The sequence below is a fragment of the Hevea brasiliensis genome, chromosome 1 (genome assembly GCF_030052815.1).
Source record: "Hevea brasiliensis isolate MT/VB/25A 57/8 chromosome 1, ASM3005281v1, whole genome shotgun sequence".
NCBI classification, from domain to species: Eukaryota; Viridiplantae; Streptophyta; class Magnoliopsida; order Malpighiales; family Euphorbiaceae; genus Hevea; species Hevea brasiliensis.
The window spans coordinates 22,200,081-22,226,302 of NC_079493.1; the positions used below are offsets into that span (position 1 = coordinate 22,200,081).

The 26,222-nt window shown below is 28.4% G+C and overlaps 3 protein-coding genes across 4 annotated transcripts; 1 reads left to right on the top strand and 2 right to left on the bottom strand.

Moving 5' to 3' along the window:
- The first annotated feature begins 2,799 nt into the window (after positions 1-2,799).
- Positions 2,800-5,811, top strand: LOC110642199 (putative E3 ubiquitin-protein ligase XBAT31). The gene is made up of 8 exons (XM_058144577.1): positions 2,800-3,156; positions 3,301-3,360; positions 3,495-3,566; positions 3,660-3,781; positions 3,879-4,019; positions 4,112-4,219; positions 4,447-4,705; positions 5,125-5,811. Exons 1-8 carry the CDS (start codon positions 2,977-2,979, stop codon positions 5,521-5,523), a joined length of 1,341 nt encoding a protein of 446 aa, XP_058000560.1. The 5' UTR covers positions 2,800-2,976; the 3' UTR covers positions 5,524-5,811.
- A 2,509-nt stretch (positions 5,812-8,320) lies between these two features.
- LOC110642201 (uncharacterized protein At3g17950) lies at positions 8,321-10,408 on the bottom strand. 2 transcript variants are annotated; one of them, XM_021794152.2, is made up of 3 exons: positions 10,014-10,408; positions 9,604-9,753; positions 8,321-8,853 (listed from the first exon to the last, which is right to left on the bottom strand). In XM_021794152.2, the coding sequence occupies exons 1-3, from the start codon at positions 10,023-10,025 to the stop codon at positions 8,386-8,388; spliced, it is 630 nt and encodes a 209-aa protein (XP_021649844.1). In that variant the 5' UTR covers positions 10,026-10,408; the 3' UTR covers positions 8,321-8,385. The 2 variants fall into 2 exon arrangements, with proteins under 2 accessions (XP_021649844.1, XP_058000565.1); XM_058144582.1 differs by lacking the exon at positions 10,014-10,408 and adding an exon at positions 9,907-10,007.
- Positions 10,409-18,144: 7,736 nt separating this feature from the next.
- On the bottom strand, positions 18,145-19,330 carry LOC110652681 (cyclin-dependent protein kinase inhibitor SMR10-like). Its single transcript, XM_021808299.2, has one exon. The coding sequence runs from the start codon at positions 18,865-18,867 to the stop codon at positions 18,301-18,303; it is 567 nt and encodes a 188-aa protein (XP_021663991.2). The 5' UTR covers positions 18,868-19,330; the 3' UTR covers positions 18,145-18,300.
- Between the last annotated feature and the right edge of the window lie 6,892 nt (positions 19,331-26,222).

Sequence of the window (26,222 nt, forward strand, 5' to 3'; positions counted from 1 at the left end):
TAATTAAAATTGAATAAAATTAACCTAATTAATATGCCTACCTCTTTTACCAAAAGAGAATTCAATGTTCATTGATTTCAATCTATGTATGGGATTAGAATTTAACAACTTTTAATAACATTTTTAAGAGAGATTATTGGGCAAATTAAACTGTAATTTATTTTAATACATACTTATATAAATAATTAAATTACGTATTTTATATATTAAAATAATTAATCAAATTAATATTACAATCAAATTATTTATATTTTGCTTCTCATCTTATAGATTTTTCATGTGGGATGAGTATTTCCACAATGTATAAGACAAAAACAGAATCAATATAAAGTTGTAATGCTTGCCGCCTTTGTATTTTGAATCTTTCTTTCATCACTTAGCCTTTCATCGTTTGCTTTCCTTGACCATTGAAGTCGTCAATCCATTTTTTACAATGTTGAGTAGAAATTAGAAATTCTCCATTTCCACTTTCAAATCTAACCAACTCCTCTTGTCTTTTTAGTTCCCATGTGCCTCATTTTACTCGTTTTTGGGCATGAGATGTTGTGCACAAATTTTATATATGCTTCAAACAAATGACTATTCTTTCAATCCAAGATAGCTAGACAAAATTTCCCCCAATAGTTTGGCAATGTTAGAGAACTCATCACCATCACATTCACATATCAAATAATATAAATATTTTAAAGAGAATGTCATTTGCTCCAAAATTTTTAAATAACTAAGCAACTTTTATGCTAATTAGAGTAATTTAATTAGTTTTTTTTTTATTTTTAAAGTGTAAGAAATAGAGATATTTGAAATTCGAGTTATCTCTATCTCTATATTTGTAGAAAAAATGGACTCGACTTAACTTCACCAAAAAACTAACTAACGAGGACGAAGTTTTTCCCCCAAGTCTTATATTTAGCACAAAATCCTTATATCAAACTAATGTGAAACAATACACTCTTTTTACATCTAGGTATGAATATCTGGAGCGTAAAATTTGTAAACAAACACATCTGCAAGTTGTCTAACATTAAAGCAAAATAAACTATGATACCATATAAAGAAAGTGGATCGGATCTAACTTCATTCTAAAAATTAATATAAAATTTTTATCTTAAATCAATGTGGAACAATAATATTTTAATATTATTTACAAGAACTAAGAATAGTACTAAGATATAAAATGACTTGGAAGCACATTTTATACTTTGCTTTGGAATGGAAATGAGGACTGAAACAAAAATCCGTGGAAAGTAGATTCCAAACGTTTGTTAAAAAAAGAAGTCAAGGAATTTGCATCAAATAATTGCTTTTGGTAGTGATTTGATTTGGCCTTGTTTTGGACACAGATTTGGTCCAAGAGGTTGCTTCTGAAATTTCATGCATGGCTTTGCTTTTCCATGCACTTCCTTTACATTTTATATTTCCTTAAAAAAACTTGTGTCATTAAAAAATTATAATTTTTTATAATTAATATATATATATATATATATATATATATATATATATATATATATATTTCTAAACGTTATACAGATGAATTGAATAAAATCATACTAATTCACCAAAGTTTGTTATACATTCTAAAGAAAATTGAGATTTCTTTGTAGAAGAAAGAAAATCAAGATTGGCTTAAAGGAAATTGTCTTTAGAATCAAGATTGGCTTACTTAAATTTATGTAATTAAATTTAAGCAAATTCTTGCCTTTTTCTTTTCTTATATTTATGTTTCGTTTGTTTTGTAATTTTTATATTTTTTAATATTTAAAGCACTTAAGAAAATAAATTAATAAAAATATTTTTTTAATTAAAAGAAAAATTACTTTTTTAAAAAAATAAAAAGTTATTTTCTAAATTAATAAAAAAATAAAGAAAATTCCAACACAACAATTATAGCTAATATTTATAAATAAGTAAAATTAAATTATAATTATAATAAACATAAATGTTTATTTTATTTGAACATATTATTCAGTCCTAATTAAACTATCATCATGTTTAAATAGGTGAAAAAGAGGTAGGAAGAAAAATAATTAGGAGAAAATAACTTTAAAAAGATATTTTTCTTTATTTGAATAAGAAAAAAAAAATAAAAAATAAAAATAAAACTTATACATAAAAAATTACATATTCACTCTTTAATTTTAGGGCCAATTTTTACTTTTCCTCTCCTATTTTTTACTCATCTAAATACAAAAAAATAAAAAAATATTTCCTTTTTTTGTTTTCTTTTTCTCTCAAAATTTATCAAACACAATTTTGGTTTGTGAGGGCATAATTGTCATTTGGGTGTTTTAACATCAGACTCTGCGTCACTGTCATTTTCCTGGCAAGAGCCAACTAGATATATTTATTTGCAGACAAAGACCACCAAGTGTAATTAATCACTAACAGTTGAGGGTAAATTAGTAAAACAAACTTCCAAACCAAACCCATGCGCCCATTAATTGCCCTTCAAAAATCAAAATACTGCCAAATAATCAACAGCCCAATGGTAATTAACCACTAATTTTACTAATTACATCTCCTTATATTATCCTTCCGATCCAACGGTCAAAAACAAAGCACCGCGAGTTTCAACGCTCGAGATCAATCCGAGGCTCAGATTTGGACAGGAAACGTAAGTTACTGTTTCATGGAATCTACAAACTGCCCGAACAAAACATCTGACTGCTGCCCGTGCTCGCACATTGTTACTGACATGGTCAGCCCCCGGGCAGCTCCTAAATCCAATACTAAAGACTTTCTCTCTCCAGAAAACACTGAACATTCTCTCTCTAGACTTGTCCCTGTGGGAAGGGGACTACTACATAAAGATGGAACTTTTTCTCATTAGGTGAACGCGGAGAGAGCCAGCAAGCTCCCATTTTCTCTATTAATCGGAGAAGGTGGCGGAGGACAGTGGTGCACCGCCTCTCCGGTGACGCCGGATTCAAGTGACGAAGCTAAGTGGGTGCCTGGTTTTAGGGAGAGTGAGAGTGGAGAATGGGTCAGGGACTCAGTTGTGCAGCGACTCAAGAACATGGGCTCTTCAGTGCCGTCCAGTCTGGTGACTTGGACACTGTAAAGGCTGTGCTTGAGAGAGACCCATCTCTTATGCACCAAACCACTGCTTATGATCGCCAATCTGCACTTCATATTGCTGCTGCTAATGGCCGGATCGAGGTGGGTTTATTGGTCTTTTTGGGTTTTTGGATTGATTTTTTTTTTTTTTTTGTGGACTCGTGGGGTTTTTGTTTCGGTTCTACAGTTCAGTGTTTTTCTTAAGATTTGGTGAATGCTAATTGATTTTTTTGGGGTGATATCTAGATTTTATCTATGCTTTTGGAGGGATCTATGGATCCAGATGTTGTGAATCGTCACAAACAGGTAGCTTTTTCTGATTGTTTTTGAATGTGAATGTCTCATTTTCTTTGAATTGTTTGATCTTGTGGTTTTCCTTTCCTTGCCTTTGGTCTATACTTAACAGTAATTGTGATTTTTTGATTGTGAATGGTGAGTAGACTCCGCTTATGCTGGCTGCGATGCATGGCAAAATAGCTTGTTTGAAAAAGCTAATCGAAGCTGGAGCAAATGTATGTCAAAATTGGAATGTTTTCTCTCTTCTGTATAGATGTTGTTAGCTTTGGATATTATATTGATAAGGCTAATCTTTGTGATTTAATCAGATTTTAAAGTTTGATTCACTTCATGAAAGAACTTGCTTGCACTATGCTGCTTACTACGGCCATTCTGATTGCCTTCAAGCTGTACTCTCTGCTGCTCAATCTAGCCCTGTTGCTGTCTCTTGGTAACTATCATTTGTTTCCCAAGATTGATTAAGTTTTCGCTCTGTTTACTCTTTAATTTATTATGCCTTACTAACTTCTGTGAAAATTCAAATCTAGGGGATATGCACGGTTTGTCAATATTAGAGATGATAGGGGAGCTGCACCATTGCATTTAGCAGCCCGTCAAAGAAGACCCCAATGTGTACGTATCTTGTTAGACAATGGAGCTCTTGTCTGTGCTTCAACAGGCGGATATGGGTAATGGTTAAATGGATACGTTTTTCTTTTTCACTCCTCTGTTCTATGAGGATTTAATTTGTCTTGTTTTGTTGATATATTGCTGCTTACAGCTGCCCAGGGAGTACTCCTCTTCATTTGGCAGCCAGAGGAGGATCTCTTGATTGCATCCGTGAATTGCTGGCATGGGGCGCAGATCGTTTTCAAAGAGATGCATCTGGGTATAGCTCAATCTTCTTCATATATTTACATAATACGGGCTGGAAACGAATCAATCATTGGTGTTTCCTTCATCCTTTGATGATAGTCCTTATTGTTTGTGTAGCTACTCCAATTAAATTATTTATATCACCAAAAAAGTCATCTTTGATACTTTCCGTTGCCTCTGAAACTAGAAGACACATCTGCTTTTGCAATGATAGATATTGATATAATCATTCATGTACAGGAGAATACCCTATTTAGTTGCTTTGAAGCATAAGCATGGAGCTTGTGCAGCCCTACTAAATCCTTCTTCAGCTGAGCCTCTTGTCTGGCCATCACCTTTAAAGTTCATCAGTGAGCTTAATCAGGAAGCTAAAGCTTTGCTAGAACGTGCCTTAATGGAGGCAAATAAGGAGAGGGAGAAGAAAATCTTGAAGGGAACTGCTTATTCACTTCCATCTCCATCACATTCTGATTCTGGCGCAGATGACAATATATCTGAGGTAAAAGCTTTTGAGATATTGTTTTGAAATAAGCTTTTTATTTTTTGGGGTTTAAAGCACAGTTGTTTTGGTCCTGAATGAATTTATGAGAGTTTCGAATTGTTGGATTACAATTGGTCAACACAACTAGTTTTAGAACTTGTTCTTAAACTCATTATCATCATTCCAAGTTCTCATGGTAGATAAATGGTGAGCCAGTGCATGAAGCGTCCTAGTTCTCATGATAAATAGTTATCTTGTATTTAGCAGCTAGGTTCTTTTTCTGCTACTTCTATAAATGAAAAGCAATTGAGGCCAAGTTGAGCGTATTTACAACAATACTCATTGTTATCATCTGAACTATTTGAGAAAAGTTAGCAGGTGGCTGGAAATTATGGGACTAATTGAGTCTGCATTTGTTGGGTCACTATATAATGCAGGCAAGCGATACAGAGCTGTGCTGCATATGTTTTGAGCAGGTGTGCACAATTGAAGTGCAAGACTGTGGTCACCAGATGTGTGCGCAGTGCACACTAGCCCTATGCTGCCACAACAAACCAAACCCAGCAACTGCGTGCATAAACCCTCCAGTTTGCCCGTTCTGTCGAAGCTCCATTGTCCGCCTAGTGATTGCCAAAGTCAAAGATTGTGAGGATGCTGATCAGGAAATTGGAGACATTGGTTCACCAAAGATGAGGAAAGCAAGGAGGTCACGAAACTTCAGTAACGAGGGAAGCAGCAGCTTCAAGGGCTTATCGGCGATGAGTCCATTTGGAAAAATGGGCGGCCGTGGCTCAGGAAGACTTGCTACAGAAAATGAATGGGTCGATAAGCCTTAAGATACTTTGTAGCATTTGGCAATCAAAGATTCCAAGTAGCAATCAAGGATTCCTTGTGCTCCAAAGAAGTGCAAAAATATCAAAGGAATGGATATCAGTGGCAGATCCAGTTGGTATATACATATAACTATATATAGGGAGAGGTCCATTTGCTTTGTAGATCTGAGGAATAAGCGAAAGATGATTGCAGGTTTGGGTTGGTAAGCTTTGGTAATATAGTTGCTGTGGGTCATATTGTTGTAATCTTTTGTTTACTTGAGATTGAAGAAGCATTGGTTATTATTTTGACGGTCTTGTTAGATACCTGAATTGGTGAAACAAAGAAAAATTCTTTTCTTCTTCACATTAAAAAAATCAACTTTCTTGAATGTCTGCTTCTGCAAAAGGCACCTTAAGTCAAGCAAAACAAAGCATTCCTAATCCTACATGGGTTTTGGACTTAAATTTTCAAGTGTAATATGGTAGGCCTTCTAGAAAGGTGGTTGTCATGTGAATCTGCAAACTGCAATCATATTTCATTGGCTGGTATGAATAATAATATTCTGAAAAAATAGAAACAAGGCGTTATGGATGGGGTGGGACCCTATGAACCTGAACGTACGACATGTGGAAGAGAAGGTGGGCCTACATATAAGAGAAAAAAGCCTTATGAGTAGCAGAGATAGTCACCTCGCTTGGTGTGGAGGGTGCCAGTGATGGGTGGTCTTTTGTTTTTATATATTTGGTAATAAATAGTATTGGGAGTTTGTATAAAGTAGCAAACAGGCGTTCTCGCGCGGAGGCAGTCCAAAGAGGCATGTATTGCTCTTCTTTCTTATCTTTTACTATTATTTCCTGATGCAGACACCTTCTTGACTTGTTTCTCTGCCCCCAATTCACACTCTCTTCCTTTTTCTTTTTCTCTCTCTCTTTTGTTGGTTTTTTTCCCATCATATTCCTTGGTTCCCAAAACTTTGTTCTTGCATTTATGATTACAACAAATTATTGGATATAATAATAATAATAATAATAATTATTATTATTATTATTATTATTATTATCCACATTTCTTAATTAGTTTCAAGTGAAATTGAACTTAAATTTTCATAATTTTAGAGATGACTTCAAAAATACTAAATTAAAATTCATTGGCTTTATAAACAGACAAAACCATATTTTTATTTGGTGTTGGAAGCTAGGAAAGTGTAAATGCTCACCAAAAGATATTAGAAACTAAAAACTAGAAACATGAGTTTCTTTTATTTCACAAGATTTTCATTTTATTTTTGTATTTATCTCATGTTTTTTCATTGTTCTTTAATTATAATGTAATTAATCTTGTTCTTTAATCAAGAAATATTATATCAACCAGTCAAAATTCACAACTTATATTTGCATAAAATAAAAAGTTTCCCTCTTGCTTTACTATTATTTAAACTTTTCGCATGAAACTGGGCAAAGTCTTCCTTCTTCCTTTGAAAATTATTAAATGTCCTTGTTTAATTAAATCAAGGAATTGATATCAACAAGTCAAAAGGTTATCACTACTGTTCATCTTTAGACTAATCTAAATCTAATAATACTATTTTAATGGAGCTAAGAGCAAAATATCTAGGAGATTTTTTTTTATTTATTTAAATGCTGGGAAATTTTCCAAGCTGAATGATTCCAATCCAATCAAAGCATGGGAAAGTTTCAGAATTTCACATGAATCTGAAGGATAAGCCAAATGAGTCACCAATCACTGGTGATGTCCTCCTAAGTCTTCTCACAAGCAGAAATATCATAAATTCAAGAAAAAAAAAATCAAAGTTGTAATTAAGGAGAGACCTATTAGGTTGACTAATTCTATTCTTGAAGGACTTATGAGATCTTTCCCATGTGGGCAGGACAGGTATGGACTCAGAAACAAAAATTAATACTGGTATTTTCAATTAATTTAAATTGTTGTTGATTTTGAGGATTGATTGGTACTTATCCCAATAAAAATAGTAAAGTAAAAAAATTAAGCAGGGACCACATATACCTCAAAAAACCCAAAAGCAATTTCTTCATTGAAACTCCCAGTTGGGTTAAATACTATTCAGTAAGTTAAATGGGATTCCCCTTGGAATGTCTTTAGGGTTTGAGGACTTTGTGTCTGAATTCTGAAACCACCATTGACATTTCCTGTAGATTTAGTTTGAACTATTTGGATTGAAAACTTTAGCTTTTTACCCATTTGGCTAGTTGGGTCAATTGCTTGTGGAGGGAAGCTAGCTATTATTTATAAGCTATTTGCTAATGGGGAAATTTCCCAAGTGGACCTATGTGTTTTTGACATTAGAGCATACCCATTGTTGTTTTTTATCATTGTCTATGTCCTTGGGGAGTTATCTTTAGCCATTGTTGTCCAAGATTGTTTTTTATTTAAATTCGTGACTCATCAAGAAAAGAAATTATCACCTAACACTGGAGTGGTCTCTAAAATGGTCAAATTTTGAGTTTGAATTGCAATTAAATTTAATTAAACTAGAAAAAAAATAAAAGAAATAATCAATTTTTCTTTATGCATAAATTACCATTTAAAAGTTTAACCACATATTGTGATCATGATAAATTAAAACTTTAAAGATATAAAACTATTCTTATAACCTTAACCTATAAGTTTAAGTTTTAGTTTAGTAATTTATTAACATGATATCAAAATCTCTTAAAATAAAAGGTTAAGAGTTTGAATTCTAATAACACTATTTATTAATTAAATATTTTAACACAAGTCAAAGTTGGCCTTCGTACTTCAAGCTTAGTAGGCACACACATGAAGGTATTTGTTAGAGATATAAAACTATTTTAGGAGCTCTCATCAATAAAAGAAAACAAAAATATGGACAAGCTTAGTTTCTAGGAGAGTTGTCCACACATGCAAGAAAATAGGACTGGAACTCCATGCCCATTACCATGCTCTAACCCTCCATTTCTTCTCTTTTCACTATCAGTCTCATATGGACTCACTCTAGGAGGAGCAACTCTGCCATTAACAAATAGTGAGTTAGGTTCTGTGAAAGGCTGAGCTAAGGAAAGTTCATCATATGTATTAGGTCTTTGATTCCTTCTATATTCATTGGCTGCTCTTCTCTCCACAGCAAGAAAGTGGGCAAGAGGAGGAGGATTGTTCACACTTTGGGCGTCAGTGGTTTCTCTTGAACATAAAGAGAAAATCCACGTTTTGTGTTTCTTGTCGCTCTTCTTGTCCTTTAACACTTTCACTTTCCTTACCCTTGATGATTTCCTAGAGAACTCCAATATGTTAGAAACACCGATAAGGCTCCCAAGCGTAATGCTTCTGTCATGGAAGAAAGATCCTGTAGACTGAAATCGTTTAAAGAGAAAATGAAAGAGATTAGCCAAATTATCTGCTTAGACACCCAAGAAAAGGTAAGGTTGAAAAAAGTCTTGCCAAGTTCTGCAAAATGAGGTTTCTAAACACTAAAAAGCTTAATAGGTCTTATGTTTTAGCTTCATTGCTCTCTTTTGGACAACTTCTGACCTTCCACTCACTCTGCATTGTTGCTTCTTTTTGTATGAGAAATCCATTTATGTACTGCATACTTAAGACCTCCTATACTTCATTTCTACTATTAACAAAGCTTTAACTCAAGGAACGGTTCATCAGAACCAAATTCTGAAGTGCTTGTGCATTGAATTGATAAGGGCACCAAATAATTGTGGGTGCATTAGCGAACAAAAAAGATAAAACAATTAATGTCAAAATCATTATACTTCATGGAATGTGGGGTTCATTATAAACCCATTAAGAAAAAACTTTGCTTCAACGCCCAAGTAGTCTCCTTTCAAATGAGTGTAGATTATTTCATTAAGCCCAACTGTTGAAACAGAAGCAAATCAGAAAACCACATTTAATTTCCTGTAAAATCCCAGAATCACCAAGCACATTTAGGCATGAACAAAACAAACCAAAAGAAACAAAAACAAGGTACAATCTAATAGTGTCATATATGTCTTATTGGGTACTGAATCCTAAATTGAACCCCTAAATATAAAAGGGTAATGACTAATGAGAAATGTAGGTTACATTAAATTTCTACCATCTCTACTGACCTCTGTGTCTAAATCTGATGAGGAATCTGTTGAGGAAGTTGGAGAACCAGTGAGTAAAGTGTTGAAAGATACTGATCCAGAAAATTCACCATTTCTAGGTAAACCAACTCTCACATTCAGGGGCTGTAAACCCAGGGGCCACCCTTCTTCCTACAATCCCATCACAACCAGTACAACATCAAAAACCCTTCAACGTCATAGGCAGAAAAAAAAAAGAAAAAAAGAAAAACAAAGAAGATAATTGTACTATCATCTGAAACGATAACGATGTGACAAAGAAAATTATAGCAAAAGAACACATACCCACATTCAGAAACTCAGAGAAAAAGCTAAAAGAAAAGAAAAAAAAATCTCAGGGACAGCCCATGAGGAATAATGCAAGATAGTGAAAGAGAAGACAAAAGAAATACCTGTTGAGCCATTTGTATATCACCAGAAGTACTTGTAATGCATATATAAGCTTCCCTTTATTGATCTTAGTAGGAGAAGAAGCCACAATCAGGTCAGTTCAGGTCCCAGACGTGAAAGCTATAAGTGCCATTACCTTGATGTTTTCTTCTCTGTTCAAGACAACTGCTATTTGTTGATCGATTCTGAGAGGTTGAGAAGTGTGATTAAGCTCTAAATAGATATGTGCTTCCCTTGTACTGTAGCTCAACTACAATGCAAGAGAAGAGAGTAAAAACAAACACAAAAAGTCAAAAAGAGAAAGGAGATGCATCATTTCTGTACATTTTCTTCTTTCTTAGCGTTAGTCAAATTTTGTTGAGTAGTAAGAGAGAGGAAACATAATCATTTTTTGAGAATTAACAAATTGTTGAAGTGAACTACACAATAGACTAGTTCAAGCAAGGTTCAGAAAACTGTGAACTAAAATTACACAGCTACCCTCATCATCAAGCACTCAAATCATTTCAAAGGTTTTACTTATTATTTTTATTACCTTACGTTACAATTCTGTTCAAAACCTTAAAAATTGGTGCATAATTTTAGAGAAAAGTATATATAATTTTTAATTCGATTCAAAACCTTGAAAAGTGAAAAAGTATTATAATAAAATAATATTTATATTAATAAATTTTAATTTAATAATATTGTAGTGAAGTATTCAATTTGATTTCAGTTGCAACTAATTATAATATATATATATATATATTTTTTATCAAAAATTATGACTTCAATTTATAAATTTTTATATTATTTATGGGAGTTAAAATATTTGTAAAAAATATTAATTTATTATACTTTTGTATTCACATAAATTAAGTTAATGGCATTAAAGTATTTTTTTTAAATGCAAATGAAATAAAATTTAAAATATTAAAAATATAAAATTTCAAACTATGTTTTTATAATTGCTCTAATTTCTTATTATGAGAGTATTTAAATTAACTTTATGAAAATCATTTTATAAGCACTTACTATTATATGCTCATTTGAACTGATATATATTTAAAATTTTAAAAAGTTATTTTTTTTAAGTGCTAATAAATAACTGATAAATAATTAATGTATTTGATAAAAAATAACTTATAATTATATTAATTATTAAAATGACTAAAAAGTTAAAGGGTGGCAATTCGGGTTGATGGATCGTGTTCGTGTCGTGTCAACACGTGACACGAATACAATTAAGGTCGATACAAACACGACACAATTAACAAAAATTTAAACACAAATACGATCCTTCTATTATATGGATTACACGACACGACACGATTAATATTAAATTGTATTAAGTGTATTTCAACACAACACAATTTATTTAACACGCAATAACCTATTTAACATGGTTTGACACAAATTAACCCATTTATCACGCTATATAAGTAGATTCATAGGTCATAGTGGGTCAAATGAGTTAGTGGGTCACGGATTAACACATGACATGAATATTAAATCGTGTCATAAACGTGTCAAGTAGGGTTAGTGGATTAACTTGTGATACGACACGATTATAACCGTGTCATAAATGAGTTAATACGAACAAAAATAAACTTAATCCAAACCTTATATTTCTATGTTGTGTTCATGCGTGTTCGTGGATCGTGTTTAAAATTATCATCTTTATAAAAAGAATATTAAATAAAGATAATATAATAAAATAATTGATTAAATTAACTTGTAAGCACATAACTGATCAGCATTAAAATGAAAAATTGAGGCCTCTATTTTTGTTTAGTTTATAAACTTAACTCATAAGTTTAAAAATTATTATAAATAAATAAATTAGTCTATTTTTAAAGCTTATTAATTTATTTTATCAATTTATAAATTAAGATAAATATTCTAATAAGAGAGGGACCCCAAAACATTATTACTTCGCAAGAAGGGCTTGAAAATCTTGGTTATTCCCCACTGAAAACTTCCATCAAAAGTTAAGGGAACATCAAAGCCATATAAATTGGGAATGACTAGGGAAGATGCCCACGAAGAATTGATCCTAAAATTTTCTACATATATATAAAATCTTGAAGGAAAGTTGATAGCATTTAATGATGAGGTGGGAGGAAGAGAAGAAGGATCCAATGAACTAATGCAGGGCAAGAAAATGGACAACACGCACCCACCTTTTCAAGCTTTTTGCTTTGGTGGATAGCAATATAGCAAAAGAATTGGGAAAAGGTCCTGGCCTCATTGAGTGTGTGTACCCTTTCCTTAGGTCCACATTGCACAAGCCAAAATTTGTCCTCTGTTGTGACAAAGCCCAAGCTTTTTTTTTTTTTTTTTTCCATATGGGTCACACGAACTGGCCTAAAGGAACATACATAATGCATTGGTGCTTTCACCATATCTTCCATAAAAATGTTCGTGATCATGACCTGGCTGTAAAGAAATTTAAAGGAAAATGATAAAATCATTATCCTTTCCACACACCCAAAAAGATAAAATTCTTGAAGGTTAATATTTGTGAATGATCAAGAATGTTAACTAAGGATTACCTGAAACATACTGCTCAATTTGCAGTTCAACTGATGGGCAGTGGGAGAAGGAAGGAATGATTGCAAGGGTAATTTTTTTGTGGTATATTGAAAAGTTTATTGTCATGGAGTGAATTTTTAAACTCTTGTATTGAGAGACACCCACTTAATTATTAGGTTATTGATTCATGACTCAAATAATTTTTTTTTAAAATTATTAAGGGGTATTTTTGGACATTAAGACTATGTCCTCTTTCTAGACAATTTTAAGGGTACATTTTTCTATATAAGTTTTGTGCATTCAGTATAAGAAGGTGTTTGGTTTAATTTATAAAACTCAGTTTAGTAATTATAAATTAATTTAAGCATATAATCATTGAAAATAAATAATTGATGTATTTGATAAAAAAATAACTTATAAATATATCTATTATTTAAATAACAAAAAAGATATTAAATGAGATTTACATATAAAATTTTAAAAATAAAAAGCTACCCAACTTTTTTTTTATAACTTATAAACTTAATTTAAAAATTTAAAAATTATTATAAATAAATATATAAATCTATTTTTAAAATTCATAAATTAGTTTAATTAACTTATAAATTACGACAAATACCCTTTAAAATAATCATGAAATGCTTTAGTTGAAAAAAAGAGAGTTCCTATCTTTATTAATTAGATTAACTCTGTTGAGTAAATGCATATTAATTTTAGTTCTTCAATTTTATTTTTTATTTTATATATATATATATATATATATATATATATATATATATATATATATATATATATATATATATATATATATATATATATATAAGTTAAAGCACTCTTTCTCCTTTACACTTGAAGGTCTAAATTGGGAGAGGGCAATTGGGCTAATTGAGAAATTGAATTGTTACTCAGAGAAGCTGGAGGCCCAACCCAACTAAAACCAAGTGACCATTTACTTTAGGTTTAGGGGCATTTTGAATTGCCCCAAATCCATAAATTGAGAATTAAAATTTTATATAAAAAGTTTGGTGACACTCTTGGCATTTATCATGATCTATTTAATTTTTATAATTAGTATATTTTTAATCGAATAAATTTTCAATATAATTTATTGACTTAATAAAAAAAATATTATCATCACTTATTTTTTTTTATAACATTTTAATTATTTTTTAGCCATATTTCTCCCTTCTCTTTCTCAAATTACAATCATTACCTACACCAATTATTATAATAATGCTCTATTAATATTTTTATAGCAATCTCACTTATATGCATGATTTGTTAATTGATAAATTTATACGTAATAAATAATAAATTAAATTAAAATATTTAATTAATTAAAAATAAAAATTTATAGTGTGACTAAACTTTTAAATGAAAATACAAAACAATTTATATATTCACCATTTTGAAGTCCTATGATTAAGAGCACTGCTCAAGGGTGGAGCAGGAACAAAATGTTGGCAAAATGGCCTTGGGAAATTCAATTTAGATTATTTTTAATTTTTCATTTAAATTAATTCATAAATTTTGAGTTAAATTTAATTTAATATAAAATGTAAAATTTATGAATTAAATTTCTTGATTTTAAAGTTATAATTCTTAAATTTTTTATTTAAATCCAAAAATAAGCTATTCAATTTCTTTATTTTTTATTTTAAAATTAAATTAAATTTAAATTTTTATGTTAATTTAAAAAAATTAATAATTAAATTAAAATTTTCTAATAAATATAAAGATAAAATTGAGCTTTAAGTTATCATCAGTCACTGATATTCATTTAATTGAGGCCCATCAAAATAAAGGCTTAACCTCAGTCAGGCCCATTTCTAGGAGACACCATTTATTGAAACCTCTAAAGCTGAGCCTGAGCCTAGCCCACAGGCTGCCTCCAGCAGCATTTAATTGACTATAACTTGAGACTTTACGCTCTAATATTTAGTTAAAGTTGATGGATTTTATATAAAATTTTATAAAAATTTACTTTAATTATTTTTTTATTAATTTTTTAAAAAAATTCATTTTAAAGAAATAAATTTTATAGATAATTGAGAGATAATTCTTTTGAATGTTTTTCTTATAAATGATTTATTGTAAATGAATTCTTAGTAATTGCTAATTTGGTAAATAAAATGCAAGGCAGTTTGATTATAAATAAAAAAATTAATATTAAATTTATTATATCTATAAACATTTAGAATGAAATTAAAAATTATAAATATCTTCACAAATGAGACTATAAGTCTATCAATAAAATTTGATACCATGATAATAAATTAGGATGGCAGGGATCATCTATGTCCTGCAAATATAAAAGGACAGACAGGAGTAAGTAATTCTTATGATTCTGAAAATGGTCCAGAGCCTCCAGGCATTAAAGAACAGCAGTTTGGATGCAGAAGGACCACAGGGAGACAGCAGGTGAGTGCTGAGGCTCTCTTGACAAATAAAAACCAACCTGAATTAGGCACAGAAATTCATGCTCAATCCCACTGCCCTATTTCACCCCACAACTTCTTTATTGTTACTTAATGCACAATCAGAAGATGCTTATCCTAGATTTTGCAATTTCCAAAATTTGTCCCGTATATTTACTGGAAAGGATTAATTTAGTTTATTTTTAATTTTTGATTTAATTTAATTTATAAATTTTAATTTATATTTAAATTAATTTAATTAATAAAAATATGTAATTATTTTTTAAAATATTAAAAGATTATTTTTATATTGTATAATTAATTAATAAAAATAAAAATATTATTTTTATTATTCAATATTATTAATTAAACTGAAAATATAAAAAAAATATTTTTATATTTTCATATAATTAATTAAAATTTAAAATTATTACTATTCCAATTAATAATATTGAATAATAAAAATAAAATTTTTATTTAATTAATTATACAATATAAAAAATAATATTTTAATATTAAAAAATAATTAAATATTAAATAATTTATTTAAATATATTATTTGATATATAAACAAATTAATTAATTAACTATACAATATAAAAATAATATTTTAATATTAACAAAAGTCATTTTTTAATATTATTTAAACAAAATAATTAAATATTTTAAAAATGATATTAAAATATTATTTTTACATCGTACAATTTGTATAATTAAAATATTAAATAAATTATTTTTATATTATATTTTCATATTAAAAAAATAATATTTTTGTTAAATTGAACTAAAAATAAAAAATGAGAATCTCCCCAATAAGTATAGGGGGCAAATTAAACTTTATTTCATTTCCAATTTGCATTACTATGGGTCTATTTTTATTTGTGATATTTAAATTTTACACGATAATTAAAAAAATAATTTAATAATTTTATTTTTATTAAATATATTAATAATTAATTAAATTATTTTTTATCTCACTTAGTTATTTCTTATATAAATATTTATTATATTTAGTAAAGATAAAGGATAAAATTTTAAAAAAAAGTTAATACTTTTTAATTTTTTAAATATAATAAATAATTTTAAATGAAAAAAAAAACCTCAAATGGAACAGATAAAAATAAACGAAATATTTTTTTTAAGCTGAAAACATCTTTTGATTCTTATTTTTATTTAAAAGGTTACTAATTTTATATTTTATTTTATAATAATGTAATTATTTAACTCGTGTGATTTATAAATGTGAAAACTCGATTTACACACGCTTTGACATTTTATTAAATTTTATAAAATTTTTTATAAAAAAAAAAAATCAAAAACCAAAAAGATTTTTTTGACCATTCTCTTATTATCATTTCATCAACACAGACCACTACAAATTTCTCCTCCACCATTAGTCAATTACCTAATAAATTAATATCAGGCTTATTTAGCTGCATTATATTATGTGCATGGCAATTGAATTAAAACTATGAGAACCAGAGAGGTTAATTAAATTAAATAAAATTTAAAAACAAATTTAAATTTTAGATGATAATAGACACCATCCTTTAGAAATTTAGTTTTAAAATAATGTTTATTTGTTTAATTCTCAAATTAAATAATAATAATAATTTATTGGGTTTCATTCCCACTGTGTTTTTTTAATTAAATAATAATAATAAATCATAAAAAAAATTTTAAAATAAAATTAAAATTTAAAAATTTATTTGATAATATTTTAAAGTCAAAAGAATGAAAATAAAATAACTCCTAAAATTGAAAGAGTACACAAATAAAAATAAGTAACCTAAAGAACCCTTTAAAATAGTGCCTACCCTTCAATATATCCTGCCCTCTTGTGCTGAAGTGATAAACAAGTTAGTTTCACTGGAATTGCTGAAGTGATAAAGTCCTCTTTTTCTTTTCTTCTTCTTCCTCTAGCTCAATAATTCCATTTCATCTTATTGACATTTATCAAATGAGTTAACTCAAAACATATGCAAATAATTGCATTGGCAATCACTAAACTTTTACTAAATGTGGATTAATTAATTTAATTAGTACATATGCTTAAATTTAATTAAGAATTAAGCCCTATTAATTTGGCAACAACTTTTAAACTATCATTTAGTATTTTAACGCTGATTAAAATATTACTTCTCTTATTTTTAATATTCAGTGGTATAATATTTATACTAGTATTTGGAGGTTGAGGGAATGGTTCAACTTTTAAAAATTGAGGTAGCATTTCAACTAGTGACAACAAAATAATGAATCTGTTTAGCATTACTATTGGAAATATTATTGAGAAAATATTTTTTTTAATATATTAGTTAAAGAATATTAAAAATAAATTAAAATTGAATTTGATAAGTTTTAATTATAAGAATGTTAAAATAATAAAATAATAACTTTTTCGAAATTATATTTAAAATGATATTTTTATTTAAAAATACTATTTCAACCCCCTAAATATAACATCAAACAGCTAATATTATTAAACAGTGCCTTAGAATAAAAATAATAAGATTTATCAATTATTTAAAAAAAAAAAAGACTAAACTTAACTCACCCTAAAACAAAAGTATCTAAAATTTTATAGGGGACATACTATTCCTACCCTACACAAACGTGGGATATTAACAAATTGAGCACCACATAGGCAACTAGACTGGGTGCGTATATAAATTTTCAAGTATTAAACTGGGTAATAGGGTGGGGAAGGGGGAAAAATAAATAAAGCAAAGTATAATTTTACTGTTGAGATAATTTCTGTATATCCCACTTGGATTTACTCACCCACACTGCCAAAACAATTGAGAATGTTTGCTTTTCTCTGTGAAAGTCAATTAAACCATTAATTTCTTGACAAGAAAATTTTCTTTTCTTTTCTTTTCTTTTCTTTTGTAAAGTCAATGCAATCCATTTCTGAGAGAGGGAAAGACCCATTTTCTTGGTTCAATCTTGGAACTCAAACTCTCTTCAAGAACAACATCATGTCTTAATGGGGTCCATTAATGAAGGAATCCTATAAGTAAACCTATCATAAACTGTACTTAGTTTTGATCTTTTGCGGTTTGCACTCAATTAACAAGCTACAGACAGATTGAGATCTATGTGTTTGTGGGCAAAATAATGCAAAACCAACAAAATTCTCAACCAGAAATAGAAAGTTAAGAGGCAACATTTGCAAGATCAAGAATTGGAAATTTAAAGATAATTAATGCTATTATAATAGATAAGATACCATTTCTTTTGGAAATTTTCAGCAACCAAGAAATGGAGGAAAAAAGAAAAGAAAAGAAAAAGACTTAACTACTGTAATTAACTTCACAAGAAATTAAGATACATATAAATTTAATTAATTAGTACCCACTCATTTGGTATCATTTTCTTGTCTAACTTTCTTAATCTTTCCACCAAGATCTGCACGAAGAGCTGGAGGGAACAAAGATTCAATCTCATTTGATAGATCAAGAAGGACTCTCCGGCGAGGCGATTTTCTTTTATTTGATGGGAGAGATTTAGGTTTTCTTGGTGCAGTTGGGCATGGAAGGATCACTGGGATTCTGTGATCCAAAGATGTTGGAGTCTTGACTCCATCATCAACATCTTCTTCAATCTTGAATTCTCCTAAAGACGGCAATTTTATCTTCAAAGTAGAAACCAACGACTTGAATTTATCTTCTTCTTTATGTTCTTCTTGTTCTCTTTCTTCTTCTTCTTCTTCTGCTTCTTCTTCTTCTTGTTGGCCTTTCAGATCATGAAGCTCATCATCTTGATCATCCCCACCTCGTAAAGGTGCAATATCACACTCATCTTCAAATTTCAATGCGGGTCTTACAAGGAAATTGAATTCCACGGAATTCAGGTCTTTCTCTGATAAAAACATCTCAGGATTCGACACCCCCATGAATGAAATTGGTTTAAATTGGGAAAACATGAAGAGAGGGGGAAAAAAGGTTTCAAGAAACTGCAACCAACACCAATCAAGAAACAAGACCCAGAAACCTAAAAGCAAGAGATTCTGAGACTAGCAGGATCAAGAAGACAAATATATGATGAGAATTAAAGAAAACAGACAAGAAGAGCTAGTAGAAGTGTATATGTATTTATAAAGAGAGATAGCTATTAGGCTAAACCAAGAGAGTTATAGAGAAAATGCAGAGTGTTTCTTTCTCTAAGCTTTGTTTGGATTTTAGCCATGGAAGTATTGTTGAAGGGAGGAGGGAGAGAGAGAGAGAGAGAAAGAATGTAGGGAGGCATGGCAATAGGGGGCGAAGGATCCAATGCGAGATATAGGCAACATATATTCACATATCTTGTCCCTTTCTTTCCTCTCTAAAAGCACTTTTTCCGCTCAGAAATTAAGGAGAAGGAAGGAAGGAAAGGGTCTTTTCTTTCACTCATGTTGATGATCTGGATCAGCTTCAGCCATTAACCAACTATATACTCATAAAATTTTGTTTAAGCAAGCAATCGCTTTTCCTCTGATCTCTACACACTTTGATGCATCTTTGCACGTGCTTTACTACAGAAAAACCATCTGCTCTTAACGTGCATGTTAATCCTCATTCCATTTTCTTTCAATTTCTCACGATATTTTTTATATTTTAATTACCCACCAATTTCTCAATGCCTTTCTCTTCAAAGAAAGTAGTTGGATTTTACATTATCCATTTATGGGGGTAAATTTTTTTTTTCTTCATTTTCAATCCGGTTGTTTTACTGAACATTTTCTAAGAAAATTGATTTATGGGTGCTTATGTTGTCCCTTGAAGTGCCTGCAAAAGGACAATATATATGTAGTGCCTCTGCCAACATGAGGAGGCCATATTGCTATTACCATTAAGCATGCTCCCTCTTGCTGAACACAGCAAGATCATTTGTACTTTGGAATAATAATAGTTTTACGATAAGTTAAAATCCTTATAACAAAAATAATAATGTAAATCTTGTGGGCAAGTTACATTTCTTTGATGGATATATATGGCCGACTCTAAGAGTTTTAATAATAATGGATAGTCAATTTTCGATATAGGCAAGTAAATTTTGTGTTAAAATTTGATATGTAGAATATATTACCAAGAATAAATTATATGTTCAGCTGATATAACGCACTATAATATAACTAACAATAAAACTTAAGCTGATAAATTAAATTGAATCAAATTAAAATTAATTAATTCTTTCGATTCGGTTTTATTTAATTTAATATGCTAAATTTTAATTTTTATTTAACTTTAAAACTAAATCTGTCGGATTCACACCCCATTGCCGTATCACCTACAGGATGCAACTCAGCCGGATCCAATAAAACATATGATTAATATACAAATCAAAACAAACAAACAGATAATATAAGCACTAATATTAGCATTAGAAAGCTGCCTAGGATGCATGTACTTAGGGGTGAGCATTATTCGGTTCAAACCGAATAAATCAAACCGAATCGCCTTAATTTGATAATTCGGTTCGATTTTTACGATAATTCGGTTTGATTTGGTTTGATTTTATATTATAAAAATTTCAATTATTTCAGTTTAGTTCTATTTTGAAGAGAAAAAAATCGGTTAAACTGAATTAAACTGAATAGTTTTATTGATTTTTGAATTGATTTATTTTTATGGAGAATTTATTAATTATATATATAAATTGTTTAATTTCATTGATTAATGGTTATTAGGTTCAAATCAATGTCAAAATCAGACAAAATAACTTAAAAATCAAGTTTAAATTAAAAAATAATCAAAAATAAAAATCGATCAATTTGAACTGAACCGAACCAAATCGAAATAGAGCAATTCGGTTCGATTTGATTTTTCATCTATTTTGATTCAATTTGATTTCTAAAATATATAATTCAATTTTCATAATTTGATTTCGGTTCGGTTTGAACCGAATGCTCACCCCTACATGTATTCACATGGGTCCCAATACAGGCCAAGTTTATGATGTAAGGTCCCAGAGAAAGCAGGCCACAAAATATTATTCATATCTCTTTGGCCTTTTGCTTTGGTCTTAGGATTCTTGCATGCAAATTGGAAAATGAAAAATGGGTATTGGGGAAGTTAAGGTTTGGTAAGTTTGTATTTTATTATGTAACATTTGACAAAGTCAATAAATTAAATATATAATTTAGAGTTGAACATATGATATCGCATAACATGTCTTGTCTCTTGAAATGATATATTTAGATTGGAGATATGAAGATCAGTTGTTTGTGAGAATGTCTTTCTAGATGGGAAAGTGTGTGGGGTTGTTAATTGGATTGCTTGGATTTCACCCCATCATGCACATGATAACACTTTCTGCAAAAAAATTTTGAGCAGGTTTCCCACACACTTGCTTTTCTCTTTGAGCCCTAGCTAGCTACTTGTTCTAATTCTAGTTAAGCACATGATAATTATTTAATTAAGTTTTATAAACATGTTATCATTGTTTTTAATGGGTATCTTATTTGGATCTTTGCATTAATTTTTCTTATTTTTTCATTTATTGCCTTGAATTCACTCAAAACAATGTGTTTTTTCTTCAACAAATTAAATTATATAAAGTTATCTAAATATATTAGATTAATATGAAAGAATGTGTTACCAGAATTGTTTGAGATTTAAGAAAATAAGACGGATTTAATTTCCTCTTGAGGAGACATTTTACCTTATTCTAAATCGATGGAAGACATTAACACACTCTCTTCATGCTCAGATCGAACATCTGAAGTATTTTCGAACAATTTTAAGAATGTACTCCTCCACATTTATCTGGTATATTTAAAATAATAATCTTAAAATAAAGATTTAAATTCTAACATTTTTTAATATAAAATATTAAATTAATTATCCAATAATTAAGTGTTTATATCGACACATTAATTCAATAATCATGTTTAATTTGACATATATTATGACAAAGAAGAACAATTAAAGCCATTTATAATGCCCAAAGATTGGAAGGATGAATGAATCATAAATAAATATTTTGTGAAGAGCATCATGGATGGGGAAGCACTGGTATGAGCATTCCTTTATTGTGTATGATGAGCTATGTGGGTGCTTTGGTCAAGGCAGTGGTGGAGGAAAAAAAAAATACAACACTGGTTTGGTGGGCTCGTTCATTGCTATGTCAATTCATAATTGTAATTGTAGATCACAAATATAAACACAAAATACTTATTTATAAATTATCCATTACAATAAAAATTTATATTAAAATATATAACAAAATTAATGAATTATGATTATAAATTTCGTATAATCCATAGAATAATTATTAAATGATTAAGGATTAAATAAAAGGACAAGAAGAACTTGTTAAAAACTATATAAATAAATAATCTAAGAATAAGTAGATAAGAATACTCAAATTTGAGATATCTATATTCCAAAAGTGAAAAAAAACCAATCAATTTAATAAATCATATGCAATAAAAGAATTTAATTAAATTTTTACATAATCATACTTAATTTGTATTTCTTTTAAAATTATTTTTTTTAAATTAAAAAAAATTCTTTCGTTCTAAACATAAAAATTTGACTAAAATGAAAAAAAAAACATGTAAATTAAATTTTTACATAATTTTAGTTTTTAAACAAGAGATAAGAATTACAGAAAGAATATATTAAGAAATGAGTGAAAATACACCAAAATACATAGCTATTTGGAAAAAATAAAATAAAATAACAACTCCTCTCTAACCATCTAGCTTAGAGAGATTTTTTAATAATATTTTTTTTGATCAAAAAGTTAGAACACATATGATTCAATGATAGCAATGAGCCATTATTAAAATTATGGTGATTTTAACAAAATTATTATTATTGTATAACTCACGCATATGCACACTTCACAATTGATATGAGACGTCAAAGCGTCAGCCTACAAAGCACACCCACAAACTAATAGACCTCAATTTAGGGCACCACACATTAGGTATAGGCTAAAACCATTTACTTTTTTTATCAAAAAAACTTAAAATACACACAAAACGGATTAATGATAGCAATAAGTCATTGTGAAAATCATAACCATGGTGATTTTAGTAATATTTTAATAGAGAGATTAGTGAAGTAATTATAGAGTTAATAATGTATAGATAGAGTGTGAAAAGGAAGGGAATGGGAAGAATTATGAAAAACATATAAAAGTGGGGTATAATTAATATACTTAATTAAAAATAAAAGTGAACGTACACACAGACTCTCATGGCCCATAATTGCATGTCATGCTTAATGATTTTGCTTGCCATATGTCCCCATCCCTTTCAATCATCTCTTCCCCTTTTTCAACTCCTTCCCGCCATTTTTTCCCCCTTATTTTTACTAATTAGGCTTTTAGTTTAAGCAAACCCATATGATTTATATTTATATCTATCATTCCTTTTCTATGTACTAATGTTTAGTACATTTTTTCAATTCTAGTTTTTTCTTATTAATTATGGGTCGGCTTTTGTGATGAAACCAAAGCTTTCTTTGTTTTAGTAATCCAAGTTAATGTCTCTTATCATGATTTGGATATACTTTAGACAATGGCTTGTTTTAAAATAATGCCATTTTTTAAAATATTTTAAATTTTGTAATTTTTTTAACAACCGATGTTATTTATATTTTTTTTTCGATGAATATGTATTTAGGGATAAGCATTCGATTGAAATCGAATAGAATCGAACCAAATCAAATCATGAAAATCAAATTATATATTCTAAAAATCCAACCAAACTGAAATTGATAAAAAATCGAATTGAATCGAATCGTTTTATTTTGGTTTGGTTTGATTTGATTCAAACTGATTGATTTTAATTTTTGATTAATTTTTAATTTATACTTGATTTTCAAGTTATTTGGTCTGATTTTAACCTTGATTTGAACTTAATAACCACTAATCAATGAAATTAAATAATTTATATATATATAATTACATATAATTTATAAATTTTTCATAAAAATAAATCAATTCAAAAATCAATAAACCTATTTGATTCGGTTCGGTTTAATCGATTTTTTCTCTTCAAAACCGAACTGAACTGAATTATATTAAAAAACGAACCAAATTGCCGAAGTAAAACTGTTTAGTTCGGTATATTCGATTTGAACAGAAGTATACTCACCTCTTAATGTATTTGTAAGGTAAGGGAGGACACTTGATGAATTGTATTGAGTAACCTTTTTTATACTTTAGTTAGTAATTAGAACTTAATAGAATATATAATTAACTAGAGATAGCAACATACTTAACTATAGAAGCCTGAACGCGGAACTCTTTATATAGGTATAAGACATCTGATAGACTCCAAATTTAGTATTTTGATATAGGATTCCTATTTTAGAGAAAGTTTGGGATTTGAAATTTCTAATAAGTGAATAAATATATAATACTGAATATTTTATTAAATATATATTTACATATGTTATTTTCATTAAACAAAATAGGAATAAAAAATTGTAGTTATGTCTTCTTTAAATAAATAAATAAAATGAAATCTAGAAAATAACATTCAATAAATAATTTGAATACACTCCAAATATGCATCGAATGACACCATAATAATTTGTGATTTAATTTACAATATAACATAATATTTTTAAAATTTCAAAATTTTAATATTAATTGTAATTTCGATATTATTATACCATGCATCACTTATATGCATATATTTATGTAGTTAAACAGATTTAGATAGTTATAGAGATTATGGTTAAAATTGATATTATTTAAATATTTTGGGTCGTGACAATTTTTGAGATAATTCTTAGTGTACATATAATATTTAGAGCATATATCAAATAATCGCTCTTTAAAAATAACTTTGCATTTGCATATGATCAACATTTGATATGGTATTGAAAACTTGTAAGCTTAATTAATTTGTTAATGAAAATTCTTCTCCTTCTAAGTTCTTGGCCCATTAAAGTTGAAATTAGAAGGTTAAAAATATGTTTTTTTTTTAGAAAATATTATTTTAAATATTATAAAAAAATATTAACTATTTTAAAATTTTTATAATTTAAAAATTAAGCTTTTAACAACAACTTTAATAATAATATTATAAAATAAATCCTAAACCCACAATAGATATGGACTTAGGATGAATTGGTCTGGCCAGTGAGCCATATAGTGTTTATTAAAATGGATTCTTATCCAACATTTATTATTTTGGTTTGCAAAATTCAAATGTTTTGATTGTATAAGAAATAATAACTTTGAAGTAATTTCTCAAATTGAAGGTTATGCATTTCTTCATTTTATTTTATTTTTTTACTTTGAATTTTTTTAAAGGAGTTAAATTAATGTTTATTTTTTAGGGTAAATATAATTTTATTCATAATTAATTATTTAATATATATAATAAAATATTATGATTATTTCTATTTACAAAATATCTTTTTAAATTAGTGTAAAGAAATTACTGGAGTACCAGAAATGCACACATACATGAATTGAGGAAAAGGTAAATGATTTTTTTAGTATTTTTACTTATATTTTAGGCTTCAATTATTTCGCATAAATAATTTATATATAAAAATTATTTTTCATAAAATTTATTTTTTAATAAAATATTTTTTATTTTTTAATTATAATATTAAATTAATGATATGCATCTATATGATAGATTTATAAATATTTTTATATTTTAATAAGATTATCAAATTCTAGAAAATGAGAGAGGTAGTCATTCTCTTTCAAAATAATTTATTTTTTCTTTAATTAAAAAAATATTTTTCATTAACCGATTTCTAATTACTCAATTGCTGAAAAATATAAATAAATAATTTTTTAAAAAATATTTTTTATAAAATAAACGGACGCAAACAATTTTTTTTCTCCATGTTGACAAAAAAATTTTGTGTTAATTTATTTTTTAAGTATTTAATTATTAAAAAAAATATATTTTCACGAAGCAGATAATTTGTTCCACTCTTCTTAAATTAGGCTTATATTTGGCCAAATATTATTTTTTTTCTTCTCAATCTCATAATAATTTGATGGGCCTATTCATGGTAATGGTGGAAAGGAATTGGGTTTATGAAATCAAGCCCAAGTCCAGAATGGGTCAAACCTGCAGCCATGAGTTCTCATATATGCGGTTAGCGTTTGTGGATAGCATAAAATATAATTATTTATTGTTTTTAAATAAATCCAATATTACTTAAATTTTATTAGACTTTTAGTCAAATTATGTAGATGACAATTAATTAATTTTTTTTTCTAATTAGACCACAATTAAAAATAAGTTATAAAATTATCTTACTGATTAAAACTTTTTTTAAAAAAAAAAAACCTTCACGATTTGTTATTTTT

Coding starts and splice junctions, on each gene's coding strand:
- LOC110652681 (XM_021808299.2), bottom strand. CDS start 18,867: ATGTTTTCCCAATTTAAACCAATTTCATTCATGGGGGTGTCGAATCCT.
- LOC110642201 (XM_021794152.2), bottom strand. Junction 8,854..9,603: donor CATCAGATTTAGACACAGAG/GTCAGTAGAGAT, acceptor AAACGATTTCAG/TCTACAGGATCTTTCTTCCA.
- LOC110642199 (XM_058144577.1), top strand. CDS start 2,977: ATGGGTCAGGGACTCAGTTGTGCAGCGACTCAAGAACATGGGCTCTTC. Junction 3,157..3,300: donor CTGCTAATGGCCGGATCGAG/GTGGGTTTATTG, acceptor GGTGATATCTAG/ATTTTATCTATGCTTTTGGA. Junction 4,020..4,111: donor GCTTCAACAGGCGGATATGG/GTAATGGTTAAA, acceptor TGCTGCTTACAG/CTGCCCAGGGAGTACTCCTC.